General features: G+C 40.6%; 1 protein-coding gene across 5 annotated transcripts in view; it reads left to right on the top strand.

Moving 5' to 3' along the window:
- Window positions 1-13,585, top strand: part of LOC119159458 (transmembrane ascorbate-dependent reductase CYB561) — a 94,182-nt gene extending 80,597 nt beyond the window's left edge. For all 5 annotated transcript variants that reach the window (XM_075865478.1, XM_075865487.1, XM_075865494.1 and 2 more), the window contains exon 5: window positions 6,911-13,585. In XM_075865478.1, the coding sequence (XP_075721593.1) occupies window positions 6,911-7,085 (175 nt within the window). In that variant the 3' untranslated portion in view covers window positions 7,086-13,585. The remainder of the gene's footprint in view (window positions 1-6,910) is intronic.
- Window positions 13,586-14,641: the final 1,056 nt, after the last annotated feature.

The following is a 14,641-nucleotide window of genomic DNA, read 5'->3' as shown; positions in this document are numbered from 1 at the left end:
TCTTCATAGTTTGTCACGAACCGGTCCCGATATATTTGCTGGTGGTACGACAGTACTTGCACTCTATTGTCATAGGCATATCTTTGGGAAGGCAAAGGGTGCGCTGGCTCCCCCACTTAAAATAGTAAGGGAAGCTGAGCCCCCCCCCCCCCCCCCCCCCCAGTTTTGGCAGTGATCACTCTCGGCTGCCCACTGAAAAACGAACTGAAGGAAAATTTTCATTCAGCGTAGCAGTCACGTAATTACAGTAGAATCTCGGTAAATAAAATCTGAAGGGACCAGGAAAGAATGTTCCATTAAACAGGAGTTCTGTTTACTGATAGGTTAATATAGGTGCAGAATACAAGCCTGAAACCAAGTGGTGCAAAATCAATAGTTCCATTTAAGCAGTAGTTCCATTTAACAGATTTCCATTTACTGAGAGTCTACTGTATATATAATGAGATTTCGTAACATATTTTTTCTTGCCTACTGCTGAGAAGGCTGTTTTCTGTGTCTAGCGACCATGAACATGGCTTTCTGCATTGCGGGCTGCTTATGCAATGCTTTCGTGCCTTGAACTCAGGCATTGCAGAGGAAGCTACCACTGAGCAGGGGCACTAGAATGTTAGACCACTCTGTCATGCCATTATTGTGGTTTGCTTGATCTGAAATTTACATCACAAGTGACGTAGGTGCAGGCGGGAACCAAATAGGAAACACTTTATGAATTGATCGTGCGCTTTTCCTGCCTTAAGATTATTATCTTTGTTAGAAAAAGAATTGAATGAGGGCTGCTCTATATCTCAGCTGCTATGAGTAAACGAAGGCGTAGAAGTATTCTTGAAAGGCCCCGAGTAGGGAGAGCTAAAAATGGATTGCACTTTAGTCTCCAATTTACCATCGTCGCCTAAGTTATACTATGGTATATTTAAACAATTGTGGTGGCTTTCAACAATGCGATAGGTAAGGCAGTCGACTTCAGCACAGAGGAAGCCCTGCTTTGAGACTTGCCTCGTGACTTGATCGATCTTAGCAGGGAAATAGTCCACGTTTTCTGAATTAAGAAGACTGCCCACCTGCGAAGGCTCTCATCTGTTTCTAATCATGTTTATTTCTCTCTATCCGCATATTGTTCACGGAGGGGTGTGCATGTGCATAAGCGGCTCAACATGGTTACATTACAACTGAATACATTTATTAAAGGCGCATGAATTCATGTTCCCAACTGCAATAAAAGCCACCACCAGACCGATCGCCGGGAATCCTTCTTGAATTACACTCTCAAAGGAGACACCGTCCGGCAATGCCGAAAAAACTTCACCCCAGTAATGCACTAATTATTGTGCACACAATTTTAACTCAACAAGTTCTCGCAGATTTGCGACATTGCGTATGATCTAGACAATTTTACAAGACAAACTTTTTTTGCCATCAGGCAAGAATCATCTTAGAAAGATGGTGCTCAAAAGAACAATAACACACGATAAAGTAATGAGGACAAGGCGCAAACTATGGACTTAGAATTTATTTAAAAAAATGAATATATGTGTCTTTAAGTGAACACGTGTTAAAAAGCCATGATCAACAACAACAACAAAAAAAGATGAGGTGAAGGGCACTTCGGAGAAGTCCAAATCTGTGGCAAGTAACATGACCGAGGGTTCAGCGATGCAGAAATTAGTACTTGCTTTGTGAGCGAAATATACTTTTTCAATTTCACGCAATACCCGATCCTTCATCCGGGAATGCAATGCCGTGTCAGCAGTTGAAGAGACACTTAAACACTTAAAAAAAGAAAACGAGATTATGGTGTCATGATACGTAATTTCGTGCGTCGAACTTGAGAATCAAGTAGAAAATTTGCATAGACCAATGCAAATAACTTTATTTTGCCGAAAACAAGCAGCAGGCGCCGCGGCCGCCATCGCGAGTCTCGCCGCCGCTGTGATTGCTCGAAGCTCCACTGTCGGGAAGGTTAGACGGGGCTACTAGCATGGTGGCATTCTAGAAGAAGCGGAGTTATGGGGAGTGGCAGCTATAAAGAACTGCTCTTAGATTGTGGAAGATAGTAGCAAATGTTAAAAAAAAGCTTCTTTTCATAGGGAGTGACCACAACGTTTTAAGCACAAATCATTCGCACGATGGCTCAGTATGAGCAAACTTTGCAAGCACCTCCTTTCATGTTTAGATTAGCAAGATTTGTTCGACATGTTGGTGTGGCGCACATCTACTTCAAGGCTATAGAATAAAAGTACATTGTTTCCACAGCATTAGTTATTTTACAACACAAAAAACGCATGCGCCTGGGTGTATAATGGTTGTCAATTGTGCCCGATATACGTGCGATGATCATGCAAGGCCATCTTAACAATAGTAGAGATCTAGCTAGTTGCTATTCCCATAATTAAGGTACCATGTGACTGCAAATAATACTAATTCTTGTCTTGCTAGTAAGAATGATAAGCAAGATATGGGCCACTTAGCTGTCCAATCAGTTTGATTCAACCTAACAAGTTCATTGTGGTTCAAATGACACAGTTTGAATAGCCACTTGAAAGCAAATCGAACCAGTCGTGGCCCATGTACTGCGTGGTCAATCTGCATCACGTCACCGTCAATGGAAACTTGAAAGCAAGCTGGTGTCGGTCATGTAGTGCCATCTCAGTAACAGCTTGAAAGCAAGTGGGACCAGTTGCCGTACAAGTAGTGCCGTTTTAATGGGCACTTGAGAGCAAGTGGTACGACTTTGAAAACCACTTCACAGCAAGTGGCACCTCCTCAATATCCACCTGATAGCAAGTGGCACAACTTTTGACCGCTTGAATTTCCACTTGAAAGCAAGTGGCACCACCTCAATGGCCATCTGATAGCAAGTGGTACCTCTTTGGACAGCTTGAATTTCCACTTTAAAGCAAGTGGTACAGGACCACTTGAAATCCCGCTTCAAATTTTCGTCTGGGTAATTGCTATAGCATACAAAATGTGGCTAAATTTTCCACGGTAACGAAAGAGTCAAAGTGGTGCCATCTGTCTAATTCTGACTGAAAAAACATGGCTGATCCCACTGCCGTAGAAATAGGTATAGCACGAGAGTGAAACGCGTCTTCACAGAAGTACATTGATATGAGAGCTTGTTCAGTGCCTCTTGATGCTTGGCCGTTATAGCACCGTTTGACATGGATGCTTAGTGGCACATCTAAATCCTGATGACTATTGTCTGTGATGATGATTTCACCCTTGTGATAGCTTACTATTCAACATGCACATGTACACATCCGGTATGATAATATGGTACCAACAAGCACATGATGAATACTGGTACTTGATATGCACTCATTTAAAGCACTTAATTTGATAAGAGAATTGACAAGCTGTGTGCTCATTAGTAATATGCCTGTGCTCGTGTGCGCTACCACACTGCGCTTCAATAACACAAGAGGCACACGTTCATAGGTTGAGGCTTGAATGTGGAAAAACGAGGCATGAACGATTAGCGTTACTCCCTCATATCACTCCTATTGGCTCTGTATAATTTTACGATACTGCACTTCACCGCTCCACCCGACCCTACCACTCAGCCAAAAGCCCTGTGCTCTCAGAAAGAATGTGTGAGAGGCCCATGGGTAGAGCCTCGTGCACCCGTAGCTTAAAGCGTTGGGCACCTATCACCGCCAACTCGTGTGTGTGATTCTTGGCAACAGAAATTTTTATTCTGTCTTTTTCTTTGTCGTGCGTTATTTTATGGACGTCATACCTGTGAGGAAAATATGTCAGTGAAGTCTTGGTGGAGTTTGGCGAAAAACACTTTTGTGTTAATGCAAGCATTTACTTAATTTGATTTTTAATACTCATATTGTAAGACACATGCTGTCGCAAAGCGCATATCTTCAAAGTGTGAACATTGTCAACCCCAAGACCAACAGAGGTTCTTAGCACCGTGTTGAAGTCAGCATGAAGTCAACAAGTGACTTTTGCTTTCTGTTGTGGTGTGTTAAGTCCCAAGTGTGCTTCTACAAGGGGTCATTATCATCATTATCAGCCTGACTATGTCCACTGAAGGGAAAAGGCCTCTCCCATGATCCACCAATCAACCCGGTCTTGTGCTTTCTGTTGGCACGTTATACCTGCAAACTTTTTAATCTCTTCGGCCCACCTAACTTTTTGTCTCCCTTTTGTGTGTTCGAATTCTCTGGGAATTCATTCATTTACCCTTAAAGGAGCACTGACATCAAATTTACTCATGCCAAGATTTTTGCGTCAGCGAGTAGCTATAGACACTGTAGCAGCGATTCACGACCTGAAACACAACAGAGAGATCAATACTATCACTTTTATTGATTTATATCACTGGGATCTAGCACTATTCAAAAACGGCCGGCAATCCCGCCATTTTCAGCGCTGGGAGCACCAGCAGTGGCGCTACTTCGCGGTCCCCTCCAGATCACGCCACAGCTGACCACTTCTTTACAGAAAAGAGTGACGTCAGGCTCAGCTGCTACGCAAACATTTCGTCTGCTAGGCGGACACATTCAGTCATGTCTTATCACCTACATTGCTGTAGTAGCCGTACAAAGTGTCGGCTCGGATTCAATACGATAGTCAGGAGCTTCGAATCCCCGCGATTTGCGACGTCGTGAATTAGTTTTCCTTCGATCAACCTTTTGCGAAACAGTGATTCTGAAATGGACGCTGTTCTAAGCAGCGCTGGAGAGGTGCCCAAGGATGCATGCTTCAGCCATGTTCGCTCGTGTGTCTCAGCTATGTTGGTGTGTTTTGTCATGCAAAGCATTCCGGTATACGCACAGGGGTCAATGCAATATAGCTACCGCGAATGAACATCAGCAGAGAAATAGAATACGTTTTCTGCTTGTCAGGTTCTTTTTTGCGCCTCCAGATGGCCCCACCTATCCAGCTTCTCGCGGTTAACACGGTATTACCACAGAACACCTACGTATTACCACTTTTACGTGTATGCAAAGTCTACAGATGTACTAAACTTCAATGATACCTGTGTCTTACTTGTTAGTGATGATATCTGACTACACGCTCTTCCACGTTTGATAGCTTGCAGTCGTGTTGATGTGTAACACATACGTGATATGACAACACACCCCGATTGTGCTTTTTCTGTGCTTCAAACTAGACGACTGCGACTCACATGCAACTCACAACGATTCCCCGACATGCTGACCGACAAGCACACGTTTAATCATGCTCTTTCGATATTCTTTTAAAGGTGGTTTTTATCTTGATAATTTCGCGTAATCATTCAAACCGGTGTGATGAAGATCAGACGCCACGAGCCACGGCCGGGCTAGACTGCACCTGCGCTCACTAGCCCCGCTGTAGACGAGCGAGTGCGTTTCTGCACTTCGGCACCAGTGGGCGCCATGATAAGAACACTCGGATCGTACTTGTCATCGCTACAAGGGCATTGCCACTCAGGAGGGTATTTGTGGAATGTACCATGCCGAACGTGTAGCACTAGTGTCGATGTCGCAGGGCAGTCTATTTTCCGTTTTTTCTCCTTAGCTTTTCTATGCTGTTTGACATCGAATTAAAATAACTTACACGCGACGGATGCCGTTCAAATTTGCCCAAGAAGACCTATGCATACCAAGCTATCGAATGATGGGCCCATCTCGATCTTGAAATTTGACGTCATTGCTCCTTTAAGGACCAGTGGTTATCCTGCCTATGTGCTACATTCCCGGCCCATGTCCATTTCTTCTTGATTTCAGCGATGATATCCTTAACCCCGGTTTGTTCCCTGACCCACTCTGCTCTCTTCTTGTTTCTTATGGGTACACCTACCATTTTATTTTCCATCGTTTGTTGCGTCGTCCTCAATTTAAGCTGAACATTCTTTGTAAGCCTCCAGGTTTCTACACCGTAGGTAGGTATTGGCAAGATGCAGCATTTATATACCTTCCTTTTGAGGGCGTGTCGCAGATTACCATTCATGATTTGAGAATGCTTGCCAAATGTGATCAACCACATCCTTATTCTTCTAGTTATTTCACTTTCATAGTTCGGCTCCATGGTTACTACCAGTCCTAAGTATACATATTCCTTTACATCTGTCAGTGTCTCTCCACCTATCGCAAAGCGCTCTTTTCTGGCGAGACTGTTGCACATTATTTTAGTTTTGTGCATATTTATTTTCCGACCAACTTTTCTGCTTTTCTTGATCAGTTCAGTAATCATGAGTTGTAATTCATCCCTTGACATCAAGCCAATGCAGCTTACTCTCCATTAACTCTTATCCCTAACTCTTCTCAATGAGGGGTAGTGTTGTTCAAACACCTAGTCATCGGGATCTGCTAGAACAACTTTTGTTCAGTGAATATACCTTTCACCCCTATGACTGTGAGTATTCTCAGTACAGTAGACTCTCAGTAAACGTAAATCTGTTAAACGGAACTACTGCTTGAACGAAACTATTGGCCTCGGCAATCCTCGGTTTCAGGCTTTTATTCTGCACCCATGTTCACCTCTCAGTAAATGGAACTCCTGTTGAATGGAACATATTTTGCCGGTCCCTTCAGGTTTCGTTTACTGAGAGTCTGCTGTAGATCGGGAGTTCAGCAATAGCCACTATTGATCAAATGTTTTGTCTTATTATCAATCATTCACATATGTATATACTTTTCACCAAGAGGCCACAGATGGCTCTGTCTGTACAAAATTTGTTTGCACTCCTATACCTTTTGACAGTCAAATGCCTTGTTCATCTTTTAAGTATTACTGCAACTGTTTTGATTTAGAAATATGTACAAAAAGTTAATGAACCTGTTAATAATCAATGATTGTTTACTCCTGAGCATGGTAGTGGCAAGCCTTTTTGGAAATTATTCACTATTTTTGTTCAGCACCACGTGTTTCTGCAAGTCTACCTTACACAACAGCGTTGCTTTCATGTGTGCAGGAAAGCAAACTACCAGACGCTGCCTGGTGAGGCGGTGCTGGGCCACATGATAGCACTGTGCATGGTGTGCTTTGCGGCCATGGTGGTGTACTTGGCCACCCGAACATCATACCGCCGAACGCCTTTGCCGGAGGAGGCCACCTTGCCTCTGCAAGCGCACACACCCACCGATTGATGACACAACTAATGCTTTGAAACTGCCCTGTTGATCTGATTTCTTATACATCTATCTTTCTGACAGTTAATGATCTCTGTCTTGGGCAGTAATTTATTAGTTTGGTTCATTCTCTTTTAATAATTTTGGTCTTTGTAACTTTTTTGCTTACTGATTGTGGATCTCTATGCTAAATATTTTATCAAGAGTCTTGCCTCAATTGTCTCCTGAGTCTGTGAATTGAGAATTGCGATTGAGGACCTTTCAAAAGGCTGCCAGAGATTTTTTTTGTTCTTTTGAACATAATTGGACTTATATGTGATTTTTGCCACGAACTTTTAGCATTTTTCTTCTGCTGTGGCTTTCTGCATGTATTCAAGTGATATGGACAGAAACGAAAAAATTCATCTGGCTGTCCGATTCGCTAAAGGGGCTTTCAATGCATGCTTCTTGTATGCATAAAAATATTTTTTCCTTGTTAGTTTTTTTGTGAGACAATAATGATTTAAAAATTAGCGACATGGATGTAATAAGTTGCTTTCGTCACATTGAATTATAAAACTGCATCTACAAGCGACATATGAAAATACAAATAATAAAAAAAAATATTGGAGTCGTACGAGTTTGCTTTTTTTTCTTGACCCATATTTCAGAAATTTTACATTCTGCCTGCTTCGCCCGTAAAAGAAATTTTTCATACATGCCGCAATAAGAAATTACTGCAGTTTCTACAGTCCCAGTAGGGTTTTTACTTAATTTAGAATTGACCTTTCTTCCTGTATTGTAATGATTAAATGTGAAGAGATCATAGAGTCTTCATACTCCTTTTTTTTCTGTCACTTCTGGAGACAGCTTACATTCGTACTGAAAGCCATTTCACTTGTGTGACCCTGTGCATAATTTTCTTAGGTAAATATACTACGGTGTTAATGCAAATACTTTAGCACAACATAACGCTGGTTCTTGGTTTCCAGTTTGGTTTTAACCACTGGGTTGTTTTCACAGAATGCTCTACTGTGCAAGTTGGTGCGTTGTCTGAAAATGAAAAGCACTACGCAAAAGGACAGGACACAAGAAGACGCCTGTCTGTATTGTCTGTTGTCGCACTCTACTTTTGTGTTCAGAGATGTTTTCAGGTTGGTTTCGCGAGTTACTCTTTGTCACGGTACGATTGGAGAATGTTTCAGGAAACTTAAGTAAAACTTCTTTTGGGCCTAGTTGGTTCATAGCCATAGAATATACTTTTACAGCGCAAACATAAAACGATCCACAAAGAAAGCGACGACACACACCACAAGAAAGCGACGACACACGGTGTGTGTCGTCGCTTTCTTTGTGGATCGTTTTATGTTTGCGCTGTAAAAGTATATTCTATGTTCAGGAAACTTGTTCAGAACAAGGTACAGCTTTTAGAGCATTACTTCTCGGGAATCTCTTTTACTTTTTACACTTTTGAAACAATTATGCAAAACTGTGAAATTTATGAATCTAGGGCATTTTCTACATTGTGTTGCACATTAGTCATTAAGTGTTATTTGCTGGCAATATTACATTAGGTATATGTGCTTGTGAATGTCCCAGAAAAGGATTTTTAGTGTTTCCAGGGCTATGCTGCATTGAGGATTTCACTTTGGTGAAAAGTTTCTTAGGCGTATTCTCTTCTCCGGTGAACAGGCTATGTTTCTGCGGGTTTAGCGTTCTTAGTGTTTTAACCATCTCTACTCAGTTATTGATTCAGAATTACTTGGTGCAGCACGCTGGGTCACTTTCAATGTGTGGATGCAAAGTTGGTTTGCTGCGGCAAATTCTGTTGCCACTATGCACACTTATTGCTTTGTGCCTGCATGTGCATTAACTATAATATTGCTATTTGTTCTGGAAATCACCTCTTGGGTTCTTTTTCTTTTCTTTAACCCAAGTAACGGCAGCACTTTTTTGCTTCATTTCTTTAATTTTCCAATGTATGCTAAGCAGCCTGTGTGGTGATGATAATGCCTAGTTGCACGTCCAAGTGAAAGCGGTGCTGAGAGGGCTAATTCTACCCAAAGTGTTGTTACACGGCTGATGCAGATGTAAAGGTAGAGAGGAATTGATTGGAAAAAAAAATTCGTCTCAGCAGGCTCATAATGGGGTTGTCATACAAAGGAATCGGTCATCATCAGTTTTAAGTTGCCTTTTAAGAGTATTCCAAGACATGCATAGCTTTACCAAGTAATCATACTTTTTTTGTTTTGCCATAAAGCTGAACTGTATTTTAGTCATCTATTTAAATCTAGTAAAACATTGACTTTGGTTGGTAGAAAACATTCTTTTTCCCTGAAGTTATGTTACTTCCAATCTCCCTATTGTTTCTTGTATGATTAGAAAGTAGTCACATGAAGTGGCTAATCTATCATTATTGTATTTATTCTGATGTTTAGAAAATTAGCAATCAACATTGCTTCCAATGTTGCTTTTTCTGAGCTGTCTCTCTTCCAGATAGCACTGCAATGATTTCATGTGAGACGTTCTTTATACATTGCGTTGTGCATGCTCAGTAGTCTGCCAAAAACACCGTACTTGCTTGATTCTTCTGTCCATTTTCTTCTTCTTAGGACGTCTCGTTAATTGGGTGCTTATGCTCATTTTCTTTATATGACCTCCAAGAAAGTCTATTCATGTAGATTGCAGTGATGTACACTGTGCGACAGATGGGGTTTATTCTTTGTGCCTTTATAGGCTTCTTTGTTTATGTATTATACGGAGAAAGTCGGTCTCATCAGTTGGAAGTGGTAGTTGCTTAACCTTTTTTAAGTGCTTATCACACATCTTTGCTTTTGTGTTTGAGGTGCACTTGTTGAAACAATATTGTACCTGGCATGGAAATAGCTTGGTTGTTTGTGATTTACGCTACCTGGCTGACGCAGTCAGACAGTGTTCAATATTCCTATCCTCATTGTATCATTTGACGCTTGAAAACAATATTTTATGAAATGTAGTTCTTGATAATTATTTTCAGTGTTGCATATTTGGTTCTAGCTGTTGGTAATTATAGTTTTGTGGCCTGTCACATCCATTCTGTCAATTTTAAGTGTTGCCTGCTTGATTGGAAGAGCCGTATCTCCTTCTGCATTCATATTCTTTCTGTAATCTTTATTGGAGGTTAATTTTCATTTGCTTGTTTACATTTCATTTGCATGATTGTTTCTACAGTCTGATGAGACCTCGTATTTCATGCGAGTGCCAGCCTACCTGAAATGATGTTCTGAAGCAGAAGTGTTTTATGCCTAGAAGTTTAGTCCACTATGCATGTTTGAGATGTGTTTGTAAAAGAAGGAGAGTACCCCTTTAATAGAGTATGTCTCGAATAACAATTTAGTCAGAGTAATGATCACGTGAAATGGCTTTCCTGATTATTGAGCCCAAGTTTTATGTTCCTATCTCTTTATTCCACACATGATGTTAGCTTACTGACATAGTGCCATAAAAATGGTATCAGCAACTGTATGTCTTTCTGTTCTTCATGAACAAACATTGAGCATGCTAAATGCATATTTGTTTATTACTATTTAGCTACTTGTATACCAAAAGAACAGCATGCATATTGTGTTTCAATCTTTAGAAGGCTGTGCTGTCATAACAATAGGCTCATATGGTCTAGGGCTTTCCTCGAGTTGAATTCTAGATTTAATGCCTCAGCTAAAGCATGTCAGGTTTTTACTAGTGAAATCGTTTGTTCTTTGCTTCGTGAAAAGAAAATACTGTTTTATTTCTGAGTGTTCTGGTTGTTGAGTGTTCTGCCTGCCATGAAAACGTAACATATGTCAGTGCTGTCTGGCAGTGTTGTCGTGTGCAATGATATACTACTATATATCTTGTTGCATATGTAATGCATGTCGCATATCTTTTGCGGCCACTGCTGTAATCGGAGTCTTTTTACAGATATTTCTATATGGTGTTGTACTGCTGGGAGGAGGACATATAGCCACTGTTGTAGTGACAGTATAATGGTGGAAAAAAAAATCATCTATTTAACACGAAGGTATCTCGGGATGACAAATTTGTATGCAGTTGAGCTTGTGTTTATTTATGTGAAGCTACTGTCATCTTCAACAGTAGTATTTGTTGTTGCTGCATTTATTTCTTGTTATTTGTAGACTGCCCAAAGATTTCTTTATTTATATATTTTTATGCTCTTCCTTATTATTCAGTGAACTTTATATTTTAATTTTTCAGACTCTGTACTTTTACTAGGCTTTATTGCATACAAGCTGCATTTTAAGGACCAGTAAGGCTTTTTTTTTACTTCATTATGTCATTTCAGTCCTTGTTTTCGCTTTTGTTCTAATGATGTGGCCATATTACACTGGTTCTTGCCTTATGTTTATATCTGCAAAAACAAAAACATTTTGATATTATTTTGTTTTGATTTTACTCATCATACAGCACATTATCTATATATATATATCAATTAGCATTGTGTATGGTTTTAGCAATCCTAAGAATAGTTCTGACACTACCTGTGAATGTAAATTTAGCGCAAGTTTTTATGAGGACCAACTGCTGTTTGTTAGACGAGTTTCTGAAAATGGATATATGCCTGTATAGTGTGTTTAACTTATGCAGGTTCATGTTTTGTTCATAGGTGTTATACAACATTGTCGAGAGCTCATCCTGAAGCAAGAGGGAAATACGTAATGCAGTCTACTAAAACATATTTGAAGTGCACCTTCTTTGTTGCCTGTGCCTACCTTGTGTACTTGGTGTTGGTTTGGTTTTTGATGGTTGTATTCTGGATTAATCATCCTTATAGCATGCTGGTTAACAAAACCAGTTGAACTATCTCCAATAAGAAGTTGATGACAGCAACATTTGGGTGGGCTGGGTGCATTTGGCAATTGCTGTGCGAATGGGAAGAGACATGCAGCACATGAGATGCATAGAAGTATTGTTTTCCTAGGTTGAAGCCACATCTTTTTTGTGTGGCCAACTTGTGAATGGTGAAATGCTTTAAGTAGGCCCTTTGATGTGGCTGCTGGCTTCTTGACCTAGCTGGTGAAAACAGTCGAAAGTACTGAATGTTTCTTTCACACATTAACATAACAGGTCGTAAGACAACAGAAAATGGCCGAAAAAAAGCATGACTGTCTTCTCCACAGTTTACAAGTGGCTATTCGCCAGACATGTTTGCCCATAAGGGGTGTTATTAACCCGGCAAGTTTGGGTGCGCCACAGTTAGTGAATGTTTTAAATAGTGCAAGTAAGGAAGCCAGAGTCTTTCTTGCATACTTGCAGTCATTCTTTTATTTCACATTGAACTTTTGAAGATTATCATGCGAAGGTTTAGCTTGTCTGAGCATCTTTAATGACAGTTAGTCTACAGTCTACCTTTTGTACAAGATCCTAATGTATCTTTCATACCAGAACACAATGACAAGTTGAGTTATGTAGAAATCTTGCCAACATTTGATTACAGATGGCAAAACTCAATATCAGGGGCTCATCTGAGCCTTCATCACTCTTGTTTATACACTTTTACAAATGCATGGTTAGAGATTGGTGGTGGAGAGAACAATTGTATCATGCATGGTAATGCTTGGGAAGAACATCATTTTGCACAGAAGGTGTTGAGGCTCAACGAATAGTTGGTCATTGCAGTGGTGTTGGTTCTTCATCCAAATTTTATGGGAATACACCTGCTGTTAAAATATCTTGGACTAATACAGGTTGAATGGTATCAAGAAAACGGGGAACTTGGTTTTGAATTTGGGCAAGGGAAAAGGAAGGCATGCAAGGGATTTAACAGTCCTCATTGTTCACGAAAAAGAAAGGTACTCTGTTGTAATGAAATCATCTGTGTTCTTTGTAGCTGAGCGTCTGACACCATTGGATTTTTTCTGTATACACCATTCCTCTTGGATCTTTGTCCCAATTCATTACTCTTGCTTTAGGCTTCACCATAATGATCCTGCAGATAAAAAATTTATGTGAAAGCTTGCTTATGCTTAAACCTTCATATGTATGAGGTAAAAATATTTGAATAACCGTGCTCACCCTGTTAAGAGATTGGACAGCTTATGCCTGTTTGTACGCCAAATTTCAAATTATTTAGGTAAATCCCTACATTTAAAACCTGTAGCTATATAGCCATAACATATCAATATGTCATTTTATTAAACTTGAATAATGTCTAGTACATATTATCGTTATGTTTCAGTATATGTTGACAGCATGTAGCAATTTTGGCTTGCTGATGTCACTTGAAGGTACATTACAGTCTATTGCTGTGTGGTTGTGTGTGTGCACTAGCATATACCTACTATTTATTGTCTTGATACACAAGGTTGCTGGTTACTGTTGTAATATTGCTTGGCCTAAAAGGCGGGTGTCTCTCGTGTCATTGGCTTTGCTTCCTTGCGGCCTTTGGTGAGTAAACTGTTAATGCAAGGCTGGTGATATGGCGCCATTGTCTTTCCAAGTGTTTGTTTTCTGTGCAATTGTTGTCTGTGTAATGTAAAATAAAACAAATGAGCAAAGAATCATCTTTGTGTATTAGTCCTATTGTGTATTGAGAAGATCTTTACATTGGGCTGAACTTAAATTTGTCTGCTCCAAAGCATTTGAAGTTCTTATGAGAACAGATACATCTTACAAGTGCATACACGCACTGTACCAACCTAAAGTAAGTTTGTTGTATTTAGGGCAGTAAAGATGCTAAATTCTACAGACTGAAGCTAATCGTTAATGTAAGAAACCATAAGTTAATGTTTAGAAAATTTAGAGCATGGAGCGTATAAGCTTGCAGCTTTACAATAGAAGTTAGCATATATACTTCTGTGAACTGTAGCATTCGAGCATAGTTCTTCAATCATCGTTCAAGTGTTCATAGGCAGGCTGAAATCGGCACACACTGAGGCCGTACGACAAGTACTGGACGTTCTATGTCCAGTGTTTACAAGCCTTCAGTAGGCACTATGAACCGACACCTGTGGTGGAACGTGATATGCCTGAAGTTCTGCATCCACTACTATCGAACGCAGCAGTCTAGTTAAAGGTTGCTTGTTTTTTCATGTTCCCTTTTTTTCATCTCTCAATCCCCTGGAGTAAGATCGCAAACCGGTTTACCTTTCTTTCCTCCAAATACTGTACACAAATCATGATTGCACTTGCATTGCCACATTTCCTTGTGCAGCTTGAGAAACCTTTATTCTATGTCAGTGACTGCGCATTACGTACCTCTTTTACGTTTGGCCTTCGTCCACACCAATGCTCGAGGCGTCTGCACCTCGAAGTACCCTTGATTGCATAGACGGTGCATCGCCTGTTCGTGCTTCACAGGTTCTGCACACTTTACCACGCAACCAGGTCTGCATCCCGCCTTCAGTTGCAGGTATCCTTTACAAAGGAGCTGTAGCTTGTACTCTTGTCTTCGTCCGTCCGCAAACAAAACAACAACACTTCGTGACATCCTCCGAGCGGGCGATGACGTTACATCATCACAAATCACGAAAAAAAAAAGAGTTGCGCTGTCATTGCGACGTGCATGGCGAGATGATGTCACTCCTCATGGATCGCTTTAAGGTTCCCGCAGGCAGTGC

This window comes from Rhipicephalus microplus, chromosome 1, assembly GCF_043290135.1.
Source record: "Rhipicephalus microplus isolate Deutch F79 chromosome 1, USDA_Rmic, whole genome shotgun sequence".
NCBI classification, from domain to species: Eukaryota; Metazoa; Arthropoda; class Arachnida; order Ixodida; family Ixodidae; genus Rhipicephalus; species Rhipicephalus microplus.
Note: the sequence above shows the minus strand (reverse complement) of the source record. Positions and strands in the feature narration are given on the sequence as shown.